Source organism: Nicotiana tabacum, chromosome 6 (genome assembly GCF_000715075.1).
Source record: "Nicotiana tabacum cultivar K326 chromosome 6, ASM71507v2, whole genome shotgun sequence".
NCBI lineage: Eukaryota > Viridiplantae > Streptophyta > Magnoliopsida > Solanales > Solanaceae > Nicotiana > Nicotiana tabacum.
The window spans coordinates 197,033,260-197,051,885 of record NC_134085.1 but is presented as its reverse complement, the minus strand read 5'-3'; the positions used below and the strand labels follow the sequence as shown (position 1 = coordinate 197,051,885).

The 18,626-nt window shown below is 30.8% G+C and overlaps 1 protein-coding gene across 1 annotated transcript; it reads left to right on the top strand.

Moving 5' to 3' along the window:
- Positions 1-12,979: 12,979 nt before the first annotated feature.
- On the top strand, positions 12,980-16,081 carry LOC107780343 (uncharacterized). Its single transcript, XM_016600869.2, has 6 exons — positions 12,980-13,310; positions 13,454-13,586; positions 14,086-14,189; positions 14,289-14,433; positions 14,544-14,681; positions 14,940-16,081. Exons 1-6 carry the CDS (start codon positions 13,270-13,272, stop codon positions 15,858-15,860), a joined length of 1,482 nt encoding a protein of 493 aa, XP_016456355.1. The 5' UTR covers positions 12,980-13,269; the 3' UTR covers positions 15,861-16,081.
- Positions 16,082-18,626: the final 2,545 nt, after the last annotated feature.

Below are 18,626 nucleotides of genomic sequence, written 5' to 3'. Positions count from 1 at the left end.
TGAGCTGGGCCCACCAGAACCGCTGTGGCTGGAACCTCCTCGTCAAAATCAACCTGAGGCTCCGCCACTGCTGCTGCTGCTCGGGGCTGAGCTATGCCCCTACCTCGGCCTCTAGTACGGTCTCGGACTCGCCCTCTACCCCTCGTAGGAGCTGTTGCTGGGGGCTCGGGCTGCTGAGCGGTAGATGAGGAAGCACGCGTTCTCGCCATCTATGAAAGAACAGAGTAGGAAGGCAATCAGATTTGAGAAACAAAACCGCACAACAGGAAAGAACAAATGTGAAATTTTCCTAACTCTATAGCTTTTAGGGGATAAATACAAACGTCTCCGTACCGATCCCTTAGACTCTACTGAGCTTGTCTGTGAATTGTGAGACCTATGTAACCTAGAGCTCTGATACCAACTTGTCACGACCCGAATTCCCCACCCTCGGGGGTCGTGATGGCGCCTACTCGTAGAAGCTAGGCAAGCCATGAACTTAGAAATCATTAACTCCTTTATTTTAAAACTTCTTACCAGTTATAATAACAAGGAAATAAATCGTTAAATGACAGCAGAATATGAAATTTAGCGGAAGTCTTAAATAAATAGAAAACGAAAATGTCTCAAAGACCATCATGTGCCTCTAACCAGAACCTGGTGTCACAACATCCACAGACTTCTAAGAGTACTAAATACAACCGTTTGAAGGGAATATAGCATTGTTTGTCTCGAATACATGATATAACAGAATATGAAATGAGATAGAGGAGATGTCGGGCCTACGGACGCCTGCAAGGCTACCTCAGTGTCTCGGTGGACTGAAGGCTGGCTCCCGAGCTACTGCTGCTGACCAAAGGCTACTCCGGTATCTGCACAGAGTGCTAAGTGTAGCATTAGTACAACCGACCCCATGTGCTGGTAAGTGTCTGGCGTAAACCCTGGCGAGGTAGTGACGAGGCTAGGACCAGACTCTAGATAAACATGTGCAGTTATATAATATATGGCGGAAAAAGTAAACAGGTAATAAACAATCAAAGCTGGGTAAGGGGAACATGTTTCGGGGGTAGAAGATAAAACAGAATATCAAAGAATAATAAGGAAACTACAATTTAACTTCTAACACGGATAAAAAGAAATAAGGAAACTTTCACTTTCAGTTTCATCTTGTTGCATGCGTGCAACCCGATCCCATTTCTCATATCTTGTGGTAGGCGTACCACCCACTCCCATTTCCTAATATCTTGTGGTAGGCGTACTACCCGTTCCCATTTCATTATATCTCGTGGTAGGCATACCACCCGCTCCCATTTCATTATATCTCGTGGTAGGCATACCACCCGCTCCCATTTCATCGATCTTGTGGTAGGCGTACCACCCGCTCCCATTTCATCATATCTTGTGGTAGGCATACCACCCGCTCCCATTTCATCGATCTTGTGGTAGGCGTACCACCCGCTCCCATTTATAAGTCATCACAAAATTACAAGAAATCCTGGCAAGGGAACAAAAATAATATAATAACTTCCCGGCAAGGGAACAACCATATCGAAACAGTCATCCCGGCAATGGTGAATCAGCTATAACCAAATCCTAATTCATTTTGTACTCACCTCAATTAATGACAATACTCAATCATAACTAAGATCTACGAGGATAAAATCAATCTTTACTCAATATAGGAGATCATTAATTAAAGCATCCGAAGTGCCATCTAAGAGCACAACAACGTTCAAATTTAAGACTCACGGTCATGCTCGACAGCAACGCATAGATACTCGTCACCATGCCTATATGTTGCACTCAACAAGAAGCAAGTAGCAAATAGGACTCAACTCCTAATCCCTCAAGCTGAGGTTAGACCCAACACTTACCTCGAACTTTCACGACCAACTCAAGCCTCAAACACCGCTTTTCCTCTCAAATTAGGCTCTAACCCAATCGAATATATACATAATTGACTCAATATCATCAATAAGTGCTAAACAATCCAATTCTAGTGTTCAATTATAACTTTCCAATCATTCTTCCCAAAATCCCAAAAATCGACCCCGGGCCCGCTTGGTCAAAACAAGAGGTTCGGACCAAAACCTGATCACCCATTCGCCAACGAGCCCGAATATATAATTTATTTTCAAATCCGACCCCAAAACGAGGTCTAAATCACAAATAATCAAAAAGCCCTAACTCTACCCAAATCCCTAATTTCTACCCTTAATTACATGTTTTAGGCCTAAAAATCTAGTGGATGTTGATGGGAAATGAAGAAAACAAGTTAAAGATTACTTATCCAAGAGATTATGGTGAAGAGAAGCTTCAAAAATCGCCTAAGAGCTTCGGAGAAGAAGAGGTTTGTGAAATTTTTATAAAATCCCGAAAGTGTTTTGTTTTTGGCCTTTTTAAAATCACTGGGCGAAAATGTCATTCGCGTTCGCGGCTGACCCTTCGCGTTCGCGATGGTCAGGCTGGGTGAGCCTTCGCATTCGCATACACGGGCTTGCGTTTGCGGAGAGTAATCTCCTCGAGCCCTCGCGTTCGCGTCCAAGGGTTCGTGCTCGCGTAAGACAACTACCCCACCCCCTGCCCACGCCCATTTGGCCTTCGCATTCGCGTGGCCAGGACTGCATTCGTGAAGGGTTACCCCACCCCCCCAAAGCCTCGCGTTCGTGACCTGAGCTACGCGTTCGCGTTGAAGGAAATTCCTTCAGCAACAATTAACCCATCGCGTTCGCGTGGGTACTCCCGCGAACGCGAAGAAGGAAGAACCAAAAACCCAACAGCTGAGAAACCTGCAACATTTTCTAAGTCCGAAACACATCCGAATCACACTCGAGCCCTCGGGGCTCCTAACCAAACACACTTACTAACTCAAAAACTTCATACTAACTTATTGGTGCGATCAAATTGCCAAAATAACCTCAAAAACAATGAATCAAACCTCAAAATCAAAGGATTTTTCTCAAACTTCATAAAACATCAACTTTAGCAATTTAGGTCCGAATCACGTCAAACGGACTTCGTTTTCAACCAAATTTTACAGAAATGATTTAAACCATATATAAGACCTGTACCGGGCACCAGAACTAAAATACGGGCCCGATACCATCGCTTTCTAATCAGATTTCATTTCAAAATTCCTTAAACATTTTCAGAAAACAATTTTACTTAAAAATTCATTTCTCGGGCTTGGGACCTCAGAATTCGATTCCGGGCATACGCCCGAGTCCCATATTTTCCTACGGACCCTCCGGGACCGTGAAATCACGGGTCCGGGTCCGTTTACCCAAAATATTGACCGAAGTCAAATTTATTTATTTTAAACTCAAATTTCATCATTTTTCACAGAATTTCATATTTAAGCTTTCCAGCTACGCGCCCGGACTGCACACGCAAATCGAGGCGACTCTAAATAAATTTTTCAAGGCCTCAGAAGCACAAAATGCAATTAAAAACAGGTGATGACCCTTTGGGTCGTCACCATTTTTTCTTATCTTATAAATAATTGTATACTTTATGTAAGATCTTATTTTACTGCTTGAATATTTTAATTTTTGAAGTCAATAAATCTTTAATATCATAAGTAAATTTTATTTTTATTTTATATTTTAACTTACTTCAAAGTATAAATAGTCATAGGTTATCTCAATTTACGTTTTTCTATATTTTTTATTTTTTCCAATTATAGTTTTTAAATTAATTTTTTACCTCCATATTTCTAGCTAATTTAGAAGAAAATCTATGAGTGAATCAATATACATATAAAAAGAGATTATATTTGTGTAGGATATATTTAGATTATGTATAAGATTCATTAAACTACTTCTCTTATTTACTTTCCATTTATAATTTCTAATAATTAATATTGTCTTATAATTGCCAAGTGGCTTCATTTTAGCTTGCCACTTGGCTTAACCACAATGCATACTGCTCTCATTTTAATATAATATATAGATAAATTTATCTAAAAATCTATTTAGATTATGTCTTAAAAATGCTAAGTGACATTTTCTGAATATGCCCCTTGGCTTAATGTCATGTTTCACTACCTTCCTTTTAATATAATATATATAGAAGATATAAATATTTAAGTTTTTTCTTATCTTGTAAATAAGTGTATACTTTATGTAAGATCTTATTTTACTACTTGAATATTTTAATTTTTTGAAGTCAATAAATCTTTAATATCATAAGTAAATTTTAGTTTTATTTTATATTTTAACTTACTTCAGAGTATAAATAGTCATATGTTATCTCAATTTACGTTCTTCTATATTTTTTTTATTTTTTCCAATTATAGTTTTTCAATTAATTTTTTACCTCCATATTTCTAGCTAATTTAGAAGAAAATCTATGAGTGAATCAATATATATATAAAGAGAGAGAGATTATATTTGTCTAAGATATATTTAGATTATGTATAAGATTCATTAAACTACTTCTCTTAATTACTTTTCGTTTATAATTTCTAATAATTAATATTGACTTATAATTGTCAAGTGGCTTCATTTTAGCTTGTCACTTGGCTTAATCACAATGCATACTAGACACCTTTAATCTATATTATATTAAAAGGAGAGTAGTATGCATTGTGGTTAAGCCAAGTGGCAAACTAAAATGAAGCCACTTGGCAATTGTAGGACAACATTAATAATTAAAAATTATAAATGAAAACATAATTAATGAAAGTAGTTTAATAAATCTTATACATAATCCAAATAGATCTTAGACAAATCCAATCTTTATATCTATATTTATATTTATATGTATATTTGTGTGTGTGTGTGTGTGTGTGTGTGTATATATATATATATTGATTCACTCATAGATTTTATATTGATTCACTCATAGATTTTCTTCTATATTAGCTAGAAACATGGAGGTAAAAAATTAATTAAAAAACTAGAATAAAATAAATAAAAAATATAGAAAGACATAAATTGAGATAAGCTATGACTATTTGTGCTTTGGAGCTATAAAATAAAACTAAAATTTACTTATGATATTAAAAATTTATTGACTTTAAAAATTAAATAAATTCAAGCAGCAAATTAAGATCTTACATAAAGTATACAAATTATTTATAAGGTAAAAATAATTAAATAATCAAGAAAAAATATTTTAATAACAAGAATAACAAAGTCATATTAATATCGATAAATCATGCAAACGAATATTTTATACGTAAATATTACTACAATATTTACATATAATATGTTCAAATAATTAAGAAAATATTTTTCTATGATTAATATTTGAATGGAGTGCAGTTAGTTTAAATTTGAAAGCATAACATACTTTTTTAAAATGCGGTCCAAACTAGAAAATAGAATGATAAAAATTATTTGAATTTGAGATGAGAAAGTTTTAAATTTTTTATCAATATTATATTAGAATGAGTGTGGTAGAAATAGATATTAAATTCATACAAGCTAATAAAAATTCACACGACAATGTAATAATATTAGTTATTGAATAATATAATATTGAAAATAAAGAATAAATAGAGAAAAACTTAAAATTCAGATTTTTTATCATAGAGAAAAGGGTAAAACTTATTTAAATTTGAGATGAGAATTTTTTTTATATTATGATAAGAAAAGTCATAATATGGATAAGTCCACATAGCTCAAGTCTAACATATAAAATCAAAAACTAAAATATTGAATAATAAAAATAAATTAGAGATAATGTGAGGAAATTTGTAAATCATAAGTTTAGAAAATAAAATAAATGTAAATATACAATACAAAAAAAATTAAAAATTTCGAGAAATATTTTAAAAACAAAATAAATTTATTTTATCATTACAAAAATTTATATATATTAATAAATAGAGAAAAAATAAAAATTCAAATTTTTTATCATAGAGAAAAGGGTAAAATTTATTTAAATTTGAGATGAGAAAGTTTTTATATTATGATAAGAAAAGTCATAATATGGATAAGTCCACATAACTCAAGTCTAATAGATAAATTCAAAAACTAAAATATTGAATAATAAAAATAAATTAGAGATAATGTGAGGAAATTTGTAAATCATAAGTTTAGAAAATAAAATAAATGTAAATATACAATACTTAAAAATATTATTAAAACTTAAAAAATTTAAAATTTTCGAGAATTTTTTTAAAAACACAATAAATATATTTTTTATGACTACAAATTCTATATATATATATATGTGTGTTGTGAGGAAATTTGTAAATCATAAGTTTAGAAAATAAAATAAATGTAAATATACAATACTTAAAAATATTATTAAAACTTAAAAAATTTAAAATTTTCGAGAAATATTTTTAAAACAAAATAAATATTTATTTTATGATTACAAAAATTTATATATATTTATCTATATTATATAAAGAATAGTAGTGATAATGATATTAAATAAAGTTACAAATTAATGAAAAGCCACATAAACGTAATAAAAGATAGATAGATAGATAGATTATTATAGAGAAAAGGGTAAAACTTATTTAAATTTGGAATGAGAAAGTTTTTTATATTATGATAAGAAAAATCATAATATGGATAAGTCCACATAACTCAAGTCTAATAGATAAAATCAAAAACTAAAATATTGAATAATAAAAATAAATTAGAGATAATCTGAGGAAATTTGTAAATCATAAGTTTAGAAAATAAAATAAATGTAAATATACAATACTTAAAAATATTATCGAAACTTAAATTTTTTTAAATTTTTGAGAAATAGTTTTAAAACAAAATAAATATTTATTTTATGATTACAAAAATTTATATATATTTATCTATATTATATAAGAATAGTAGTGATAATGATATTAAATAAAGTTACAAATTAATGAAAAGCCACATAAAATATTGTAAAACTATATATTAAATTAAAAATAACAAAATTATATTAAATTATTAAAAATTTACTATTAGAAAGAAGGGGAAAGACTATTTGAATTTGAGATTAGAAAGTTCTTAAAACTATGTTGAGAATGCTCAAACTATGGAGAATACCACGAAATTGAAGTCTTATTTATGAAAAATAAAAAAACAAATACATATTTCAAAATACATAATATAGGTACTAATGAAAATTAGAAATTAAATTTGAATCTTAAAACTAAAAGAGAAAAAAATTTACGTAAAGAAATAAAATGGCAGTGAAAATATTACTACGACATTTAGATATAATGTACTCAAACAATTAAAAAAATATTTTTCTATGATTAATATCTGAATTGAGTGCAGTTAGTGTAAGTTTGAAAGCATAGCATAATATTTTGAAAATGCGGTCCAATTTACAACATAGAATTATAAGAATTATTTAAATTTAAGATGAGATTTTTTTTATTTCATAATTTTCTTATTTTTGAAAATATCATGTAAAGAAATAAAACAGTAAAAATATTACTACAATATTTAGATATAATGTGTTCAAACAATTAAGAAATATTTTTCTATGATTAAATTAAAATTTTAAAAATATAAATTAATTTCTAATATAGGTAATTGTACTAATGAAAATTAAAAATTAAATTTGTATTTTAAAGCTAAAAAGAAAAGAAAATTTAACTGCATCTAATACAAAAATAATTATAAGAGAACTCAATATATTTGGAACGTAAAAATCAAATAACTTATGTATCAATATTTTAGACTAATTCAAAGTTACAATTTAAAATAAAATATGATATTATTTTGGCTATAGGTAAAATATTAATATAAAAACGACTTAAAATATAGAAGGGAAGAGATGTATAAAAAAATAAAGGTAGTGTGATTTATAATTTAAATTAATTGAAAAATAAATAAATTAAATAATTAAATTATATTTAAAATATTACCGATAAATTTAAATGATTAAAAAATTTCGAATAAGAGGATACAAGCATAAAAATATACCAAATTTTAAGAATAAAATATTTATATTTATTAAAGACTATTAAAAAGATAATAAGCAAGATATTAATTAAATTATTAAGCTAATAAAAAATTATATGACAAGTATAATAATATTAAATAATAAATAATACAATAACTATAAGAAAAGAACAAAAATAAAAAAGAATTTGCATAAAATGATGTGATGAATAAGACATATTTGACTTTCAGTCAAAAACAAAGTGATAATAAGAATTTTCTTAAAATGATATGATATAATGTGCTCAAACAACACGATCACAACATGACATATTTAGTATTTTTTAATATTGACACTGAAACGAAATACAAGTACTAAAATCAAGGGATTAGGTTGCTACAAATAAAATAAAGGTTGTCTACTATGAGATTTGAATAATAATTTCATATCTTGCTTCAAAATTAATATCTAATGTTATATAATTTTTATATGAAAGGTTGATATTTTAAGGTTATTTGCACATAATTCAAATAACCTAGATTACAATTTGACATAATTTGTATCCGCGCATCACGCGAGTACTAATACTAGTATAATATAGATACTAGTCTCTATTTCACGTGCCTCGCACGTGGGGCCTTATAACTAAAAAGAGAACGATAAAACAATTAACCAACATAACTTGAATCTTAATAGATAGTGAGAGAATGTTTGTTACTTGGATTTTAATTCTTTATATATGTCCAAATATCTTCTTACGACATGACTTAAAAGAAATATTAACAAAAAACCATCATGATTGTAGGACGTAAATATTTTTTTTTTGTACTATTGTAAATTTATGGTAAAATGCAGGTCATTCCTTTTCTAACTGAGACGTCTTTCCCTTTCATGTAAGGATTCTTTAGCCAAAAGTTTATATAGCAGATAAAATATATTTATGTATTACTTTTAACGCAGAATTTATTACAAGGAAAGACTCTTAAACCCAATAAAGTTTCACTTTTGCTTTTTAATCCATGCGATAATCTACCCATAGTTAAAAGTTACTCAAAAGTTTTCAAATATAAAATATGAATTGAATTCAAAGTTTTCAAATTAGGAAAAGTTCTAAATATGACAATTTTATTAACAAATAATTATCTTTTTAAAAAAAATTACCTTTTAAAATCTATCATGTTATTCTCAAATCCACCATATACATATAGCGATTAATTCTTCTTCTGTAATCTAAATTAAACTGGTAATCTTAAATATATGAACCTGCTATACTTACAAGAAAATACTGTTATATTTGAGTCTAACAGTAATACATAAACAGTGAGACTTTTCTTGACAATATTAGTTCGTTCAAAAGCCAAGCACAAGTAATAAGCTTTTAACCCATAAAATATACAATATCCTGCTACACAATATTAAATTAAAGTGTAAAAAGGATTTACACTATTAAATTTAAAATACAATTTGAATAACATTCAGAATAAAAAAAACTCAAACCAAAAGTTATATATATAGATAGGGGGACTTCGAGTCGTTTCAATGGTAAGCAAAAGTAGTCACCGGATACTCCGGTGATTTATCAACATGAAACTTTTGGAATACATAATCTTAAAAAAGACCGACAAAATATAACAAAAGTTAATGAATGCAATTTGAAATACTAAGAAAGTATAAAATTAATTTACAGTAAAGGATTTATATGTATTACCTTTATTCACTGGATCTAAAGACATGAATCCTTTTTATAAATCTATATTATATTAAAAGCACGAAGTCCCTTAGCGAAATTTTGTTCGCCATTTTTACGCTTTAAAAATTGAATTCACTTTGGATAAAATAGTAATTAAATTATTTACTTAATTTAGGAATTTGAAATCAACTAAAATTTTGCTTACTAAATCTTTATTTATTTGAACTACAATATATGAAGTCTTAATGTTTAGGACCTTAAAATCAATTAAATTTTATCTTATATAAATTATTTTATTATTTGAACTAATAGATAAACTCGATAACAATAAATGCAATTGGTCAATAATTAAAGATTTTAAAAGAATTGAAATAAATTGATAAACGCACGACAAACTATCAAAGATGACGTGAATATTAAATTGGATACAAAATCTTGAGTTTTAAAACATATACCAAAATTTTACCTTCATATGCAATACTTATGTTTTTAAATTTTGTTTAATCATGTTCATCGAAAGTTCAAAAAAATTTACGCTTTCAAAATTTGAGTCATTTATTTATTTTTGTAATATTTAAAACTTTGACATTAATTAAAACTTTAAAGACTAAATCTCTCTCGATTTGAATTAGTATAATCATAAAAGTCTAACGAATTAAATGTTTAGAACTTTGATATTAACTAAAATTTTGAAGACTAAATCTCTCTTTATTTGAATTATATTTTATCATAAAATTCTAACCAATTAATTTTATTTACTTAATTATCGTAGAAAAAAAGACTAAGTAAAAAACTATGTAAAGTGGATATTGCCGTTTGGCGCTCATCTATTTTTTCGTATTCTTAATTATTGATTTTTAACCAGTTCTTTGCTAACTTGGTGTAGTTTGTATATCATATTATTGTGTTTTCTTTTGGTTTGTTTTATTATTGTAAAAATATTGGAGATGGGGTAGCAGCGGGTTGGTGCTGGAGGATGAATCCAAAATTAATTTGGATAGGAGTATTTCACCTTCCTACGTTTTCCTTTTTTTGCTCGACGACGTATGTATAATTTAAATTGGAATAGAATTCTAGTCGCAAGTGATTTACAATTATATCCCTAAATTATACAAATATTTAAGGGCATAAAAGTCGATCAATATTTTAAAAATATTTTAGTCGTTCAACATTTAACATAAATTATTCGTACTTTTATAATAATATAAATAGATAGATATAGATATGGATGGAAAACAATTTCTATTTGTGCCTTTTTATAATGCGAAAAAAGGATCACACTTTTTGTTTTGTAAAGCTGAAGGAAATCTAACACGGGAAACAACTGTCTAGGGACAACTCAATGAATCACAGCTGTGTTTTAACAAGCAATCAGCACCTTTCTATTTGGCTGAATATTAGATAGTCAGTGACTAAGTAAAGGAAATAATCCATATTCTGCGTTTAATTTGTTGCCGCCGCTGATGCCTTTTGTTCGTTGCTTTTTCTAAGCGCCCACAAAAACCCAGCCTATTTGAGGTTAAAATTTATTCTGAGTGTTTATACTATATGCATAATATGTATTTGTAAGTACACTTTTTTCGCTAAATTATGATTATTATTAGATATTATCACATTATTAAATAACTTAACCACAAACGGTTAATATAATTTTATGTAAACATTCAGTTCGGATAAACTTTTATCATGTAAAGAATTTCAGAATTCAATTTGATGAATCTAATGTTTTTTTTATGTTTGAATTCATTACATTTTCAAAAATATAGTACTGTAATTAAATTCAGTAATATTTTATTATCTTTATACATGGAGTATATATTTTCGCTCCGTGTTTAGAAGATAAAACATCACGACGGATTCAGTTGTACTATTAAATGTCTAGTCCATCTGTCTATGGTGCTGTCTATTCTCTGCTTCTAATACCATAATTGATTCTGAAATTATGTGATGACATTTCATATACTCATAAATTTTTATTAGAGTCAGTTTGAAAAGTTGATAAAATATGGAAACAAGAATTCAAGAAAAGTAGTAAATCTTTTTCTGAAAGGATTAAAATAACCAAATATGATAGTAGTGAACTTACATTTGGTAACAACCTTAGCTATTTTGATTGAGATGATAAATAATTCTAGATATTTCAATTTTCAAACCAGCTCATCATTAGGTGTTTTAGGAGGACAAACATTGCCATCTTGATTTAGTGATAAAGCTTAGGACTTAAGCCAGCAAAAGCTTAGACAGCAAAAACCACTTTCTTCCACAAATTTGCACCTCAAAAACAAGGAACATCTTTATTTTCTCCTAAAAGAATAGACAATCTTTTACAACTAAATTAAAACCCCTACATATCTGAGGCACCTAAGACTCTTTCTTTCTCTAGTTCTTTCCTCAATAGACATCATACTCCGAAACAGTCGTCGCATTTTACTTCACCAGTTCTTCGGTAATTCCTCCCCCTACTCTAATATAGCTTGTTTGGATGGTTGTTACGTATCATTTCATAATGTATTGTATTTATATTATATTGTATTGTTCGATAAATATAATATTTGGATGAATTGTACCGTTTACCATCGTTTCATAATGTCATGTACCAATATTTTGAAGAATAAATCTGTAATGTTACAAAGAAAAAGTAGGGTACGAAGTAAAATTATTATATAAAAATATAGGATAAAAGATAAAATATGATATATTTAATAAGAAGGAGGGGCAAAATGAGAGGAAAAAAACAAGGTAACAACACTACCACACCAAATCAATCATTACATAACGTGACACTTTTGGTCATTACATAACAACAAATTTAACGATACTATACAATAAAATTTAAGTAACAATTAAAACTAATACTGCATTTAAAGTAACAATACGATATAAATTTTATTATTTTTATTTGCAACTTCAATGTTATTAATTGGCTGTGGGACTTTGGTCTATTGGTAAGAACACAACAATTCTAGTCTAGTAGTAAAAGAGCATCATACACAAGTTCGAATCATGTCACAGACAAAAACTAAACCTTGAACGTTGAAAATGCACTAGCTGACCCTAGAGAATTAGTCAATAATCAAACTGTAATTGCGAATAAAAAACCCCAGAAAAGTGTTTTACTTATTAAAAAAAAAAAAGGTGAGAAATAAAGAGCTGGATCCTCGACATTGTCTGTCGCGGTTTTTACTCCCATTATTCCATAATAGACCCGCCAACTTCGTAATCGATAAGCGTATGTTATGGCCTCAACGTTTCCCCGCATCCCATTTTACCCTTATTTTTTTGCGCCAAACCCGTTAATTTACCCGTCCTAAAACATATGGTGAGACAGTAAAACTACAGCTTTTACAGTTATCAGACCCAAAAATTACTGTGAGTGGGAGTCCAACGTGGCACCAAAGAGATTCTCAGTAGTCAGCTACTAACTCTATTATTTCTCCTCTCCCATAAATAGAGGCATTCTTTTGTGTACATTCCAGCCATCAACTTCATGTGATTCTCGTTCGCTTTGTATTAAAGCTAATAGCTAAATTCCTTTCTATTCCAACTTTTAGATTTTGGATAAGCGTTAGCTTCTGTTAGAAAGGTTCGCTTCAGTTATTGTGTCCATCATAAAGTTTTCTTTTCCTCTGTATCAAAACAAAGCAGCTGCTTCTTTTCTTTACTTTTTCTTGTCAAGTTGATTCCTGTCGTGACTTCAACCGCATTTTTCAATATCTGCTTGTTTAAATTGGTGATCCCTGGTTTTTAACTTCAAGAAATTCAAGATGTTAGACGCATGGCTGAAAAGCAAGTTCTATGCCAGATGGTAATAACGATAATTCTGCAGAGCTCTCTGTTTTTCTTATTTATCTCTTTTCTTTTTCCGTAAATTTTCTTAATGGGGATTTCAATTCTTTTGCTATAAGCCTATTAACTCTGCTCATGTTTTTGTGGGTCTTTCTGGTACAGCAAGGCTAACATCAACTTGACAAAGACTCGAATCGAGATGGTAAAGAGGAAGAGGAATGCCATGCTGAAATATTTGAAGAATGACATAGCGGATCTCCTTAAAACTGGATTGGATGTCAACGCCTACAGCAGGGTAATTTTCTTTCCTTACTTTTTTTTTTTTTTTTTGGAATTTCTGGGATTTAAAAAAGTTTCGTCTTGTTTCAATGAGAAATCATCCCAAATCTGCAGTTCCTTTTTGTTAGTCTTTTTTTGTTTGAGATTTATTTGCGGGTATGTTATATAATAAAATGGATTATAAAATGTTCCAATATCGACGTAACATTTTCGCTTTCATTCTTTTGGTGTAATCGATTTTGCTGGCCAATTTCAAGGTTTCATGAAGAGGCAGTTAGATTTTGATATCTCATCAAATGTGAAAAATGATGCATTCGTAACATAATTAACTTGATTTCAATTGTCAATGGAGATTTTAGATTTTGAAAGATCCGGCAATGCAATGAGAACTCCCATAGGAATCTATAATATTATGTTAATATTTAAGTGGCTAGTAATTATTAAATTTCTCCCTCTTCCCTAAACTGTGCATAGCTCAATTTATTCTAATTTGGACTTTCGGTTGATTGCAACAGGCTGAAGGCCTTCTGGTTGAGCTCAATCGCTCCCGCTGTTATGATCTCTTGGATCAATATTGTGAACACATCTCAAATAATCTTTTAACCATGTATAAACAGAGGTATTCTTCTTTTTTATTTATTTATACTATGTATAGTCGTGAGGCGCCATAAAACATCACGAGTAGTTTCCTCAATTTCTGGGTAATTTTTGTTCATAGGGAATGCCCTGAGGAGTGCAGAGAAGCTGTATCATCTTTGATTTTTGCAGCAGCAAGATTCGCCGACGTGCCAGAATTACGCCAACTAAGAAGTGTATTTACTGAGAGATATGAAAATTCCGTTGAATGTTATGTCAGTAAAGAGGTACTCGCTCATCTTTTCACTGTAATAATATTTGTGCTTAAACTTACAAATGCAACTTTATTTTTTCCTTCTAGCTCTAAAAAACATAACAAAATTTTCTTTCTTGACAGTTTGTTCAAAACTTAAAGTCATTAGCTACAAAGGAGATGAAGCTTCAGTTGATGAAAGATATAGCATCAGAATCTGGTATTGAATGGAATTCAAAGGCTTTAGAGCAGAAGCTATATAATCCACTTGTATCAGAACAAGTAAGCCTTCGATAGGACTTCATAATCTCCTCTTTTGTTGCATTTAAGCCAACTTGAATTTCTGTTTAAAAGTAAACTTGGCGTGTAACGAATTGATAGCAGTTGTTATTTTTTAAGATTCTGTTATCCTTTCTGTCTGGAGTTTCCAGTAGTAAGAAGTGTACCATTCTGTTTTCTCTGTGTCTGGCCTATGCACATTTTACATATATTTTCCCTGCCTAATAAGCACACTATTTGTATTGTCTGATTCTTTTGCAGGACTGGACCAAGAGTCAGAATGATCAGAAACACAACATGCAGAATAAGATGGATGAATCAGCTCAGAAGAGAGATTCTGAAGCTGCTAGGTTTAATCTCGAGAACGCGAGGCAACTTACCACTTCCAAGGATAAATTAGAGCAAAATTCATCTTATGGCAGAAAGGTAGTCCCCGATGAAGAACAAAAGTTGCCTATGAGAAGGGAGAGTTACAGAAGTGAAAGAGATAGTCTTAGCAGAAGATTAGACAACTCGTCTCCAATCAAAGATATTGAAGTGGATAGCACAGGCACTGAAAGGCAGCAACAAAATAAACCAGAGATTGAGATTGTTCCTGAAGAAGAACCTGATGACAAGAAGCCATTCAATTATAGGTCAATTATCCCTCCTTATATCAAATCAAGACTGAGCTTAACAAAAAACAGTTCGGATTCCTCTACTACTAGTTCCACTGGAGAAGTGGCCAATGAAGAAGAAAATTGCAAGGGTGATACAGCTGAAAAAGCCAAGGACAAACCAAGATCAGCTAGGACGAGGCGTGGCACAAAAGTCACAATTGGTGACGATAAGGAAAATGGAGATGAAGAGGAAAAACTAATGGATAGGCTATTGATGCACTTCAGCAGGAAAAGGTTCCAAAAGGACATCAAGAAACCAGAATCAGTTAAGGCACCTACTAATCAAGCTGGAGTTGACAGAGATAATGAAGTGTCGAGGCGGAGACGTATGGGGAATAGAGCAGCATCCCTTCCAGTTGAACTGGAACAAACAAGTCCAAGGGAGCTAAGTCAAGGGCACAATCGAGCAAATTCATTTCAACCTGATATGTTGGGTCCAAATAGACATGTCCATCCTAAGCTACCAGATTACGATGACTTTGTGGCTCGACTAGCATCTCTCATAGAGAAATCAAAAGAATAAAACGTTTAGTTAGATGAACATATATCCCTTCAGTATGTAGTCCATCATATTACTAGTTACTGGATTGGTTATCTTATCATATTCTTTGTTTACATGATAGGACTGTTATCTGCAAGCAGTATAGAAATAGCTCATCACATTCTGTTGTAAATACACAAGCTGGACAAAGTATACGTGTGTATTGTCCTTATATTGAAGTCTTATCGATTATTCAAATCCCATATATTGAAGTCTTATTGATTATTCAAATCCCATTGTTTTAATTATCTGGAGCTTGGTTTTTGGTTTTACCTAAGGGTGTCAAACAGGCCGGGTTAGCCTGTTCTGGACCGGCCTTGACCGGTTTTAGACCGGACCGGATTGGCCCGGTGGTAAAGGGCCGGGCAGGGCTGGGTTGGGATGGGAACCGGCTTGTGCCGGGGAAAATTTGAATACCGGGTAACTGGACCGATCCAACCCGGTAAGGTCTTGTCACTTGTGAACCACTTAATCGGACTGGTTCAACGGCTAGTTCAATTTTCTTTTTAAGAATAGCCTTTTTGGGTGGCATTTTTTTCAAAAATAACACTTTTATTATTTACTAATTTAGCCCTTTGAAAAAATATAAGTAAACCCCTCCCTCTTCTTTATTTCTTCACTCATCTCTCCATTCTCAAACCCAAATTCTCAATTGTCAATTCTCTCATTGTTCACCTAAATTTCAATCAACTATTTGGCTTTCGTTTTTCTTTTTTTTGAAATTTTATTTATGGTATTATTTGAACTTTGAACAATTGAAGTTTCTTCGTGGTAATGCTGGAGTTGCGAAATTCAATTTCAAGACTTTAAAAATCATCTAAGTATTCAATTTATTGCGGAATTCAGTGCACTCGTTCCAACTATTTCTCTTATTTAATATTTTATTTGCATATTTAATTTTTCAATATGTTTAATGCTGAAAACGGGTTTATAATAAGGTTGCTAATCGGGATAATCGGAAAAATAGAAAAAGAGGTGCTACTTCAACTTCTGATAGTAATTTAAATGACTTTACACATGTTTCTGAAACATCACCTGATAATAATATAGATTATGAACAATTACAGAAAGATTACGGTATATAAGATAATGAATTAAAAATTGAAGATGAGACACCACCTACACGTAGTAGTGTCAGAGTTGGTAGCAGAGGTGGTGGTCGTGGCGCTAGTAGTAGACCACCTATGGCCCCGACTACTAGTCACCGGAGAAGGAGAAGTAAAGTTTGGAAATATTCTGAGGAAATAGAGAATACTGATAGAGTTAGATGCAAATTTTGTAAAGATAATTTTAAACATAAGATTGGAGGAAGTTTTGGGGGTACTAGGATGCTTAGTAGACATCTAAGAATTACTCATCCTATAAAACACAGATTTAACTCTATAGCTTTTAGAAGCAATGGTTGTAAGAACACAGGTTTTGAATTTGCTAGTGCTTTCAAAATATGTACAATATAGGCTAAGTCGGGTAAAACTTAAAAATATGGGCCATTTTTTGTTATGGTGTGAAGTCACGCGTATTTTCTTGTAATTCTTTCTTTTTATAAGTACTTCTACTACATCTGCTGCTATGGATGGAGATGAAGGCCTTGATGGTTTTAATATTTGGTCTACATTTCCTTCTGCTCAAACTAGTAGCAGGAACATTGATGAACTTTAATTCTACTTGCAAAAGCAAACAGAGCCTTGCACAAAGGAATTTTCACCACTGGCATGGTGGCATGAAAATGAAAAGCAATTTTCTGTTCTTTCTGCAATGGCTTGGGACGTGCTAAATGTGTCAATTTCATCTGTTGAATCAGAGAGCGCATTTAGTCAAGCAAGACAACAACTAGGAGACACCTGTCACTCATTAGGAAGCAATGCTTTGGAAGGTTTAGTATGTTTCAAAGATTGGATTAGATCGGAATGAAAAAATCAAGGACGTGAAGATGTTGATAAACCAGAAGACAAGGAACTTGGAGATATTAACACATGGTAACCCATCTGAATTTAACACTCCAGAAGATGGCCAATAAGTTCATATTGATTATGAAGAACTTATTAGGGCAATGCCAAACCTTTGAAGTTTGAAGATTATATTTAATAAATTAGATTTGAATTTACTCTTTTTTCTTTAATTTAGCTGTTGTAAAATGTATACTTTAATTTGTAAATTTGAATTAAAAAAAGAAATTACAAATTATAAGTTAATTTTTTTTCTACCTTCGTTGTATTATCTTAAATTCTTAATGAAATATTCAAATATAAGACTTTTAAAGCCTTTGAAGTTTTTATTCAAAATTTCAAATATAAGGCTTTTAAAGCCTTTAAAATTTATTCAAACATTCTTTTTATAAGATTATTTTTATGTTTTACATTTTTACTTTATCTTAATATAAATTACGATAGTTATACAAAATACACACACAAAAAAGGCCCGGGCCGGCCCATTAGGCCCGGAACCGTTTCGGTTTAATTTTGAAAATTTTATCTCCTATAGCAAAGGTTGATACCTTATTTATTATAAATAAATACCCTTTTAAAAAATATCTCCTATAGCTGCCTTTTAATTTTTATAGCAAAATATGTATTTATGGACACTTCCTATCTTTAAGCTATTAAATACACTGTGTATTATTTTTCTCTCTCCCTCTCTCTTCCCTCTCTCCTCCTTTCTCTTTCCTCTTTCTTCTCTTTTTCCCCCGATTTTTTCCTCCACTGCTTTTAGAGACCATAGCAGGGGCTGTGTTCAGCCAACGACAGATTC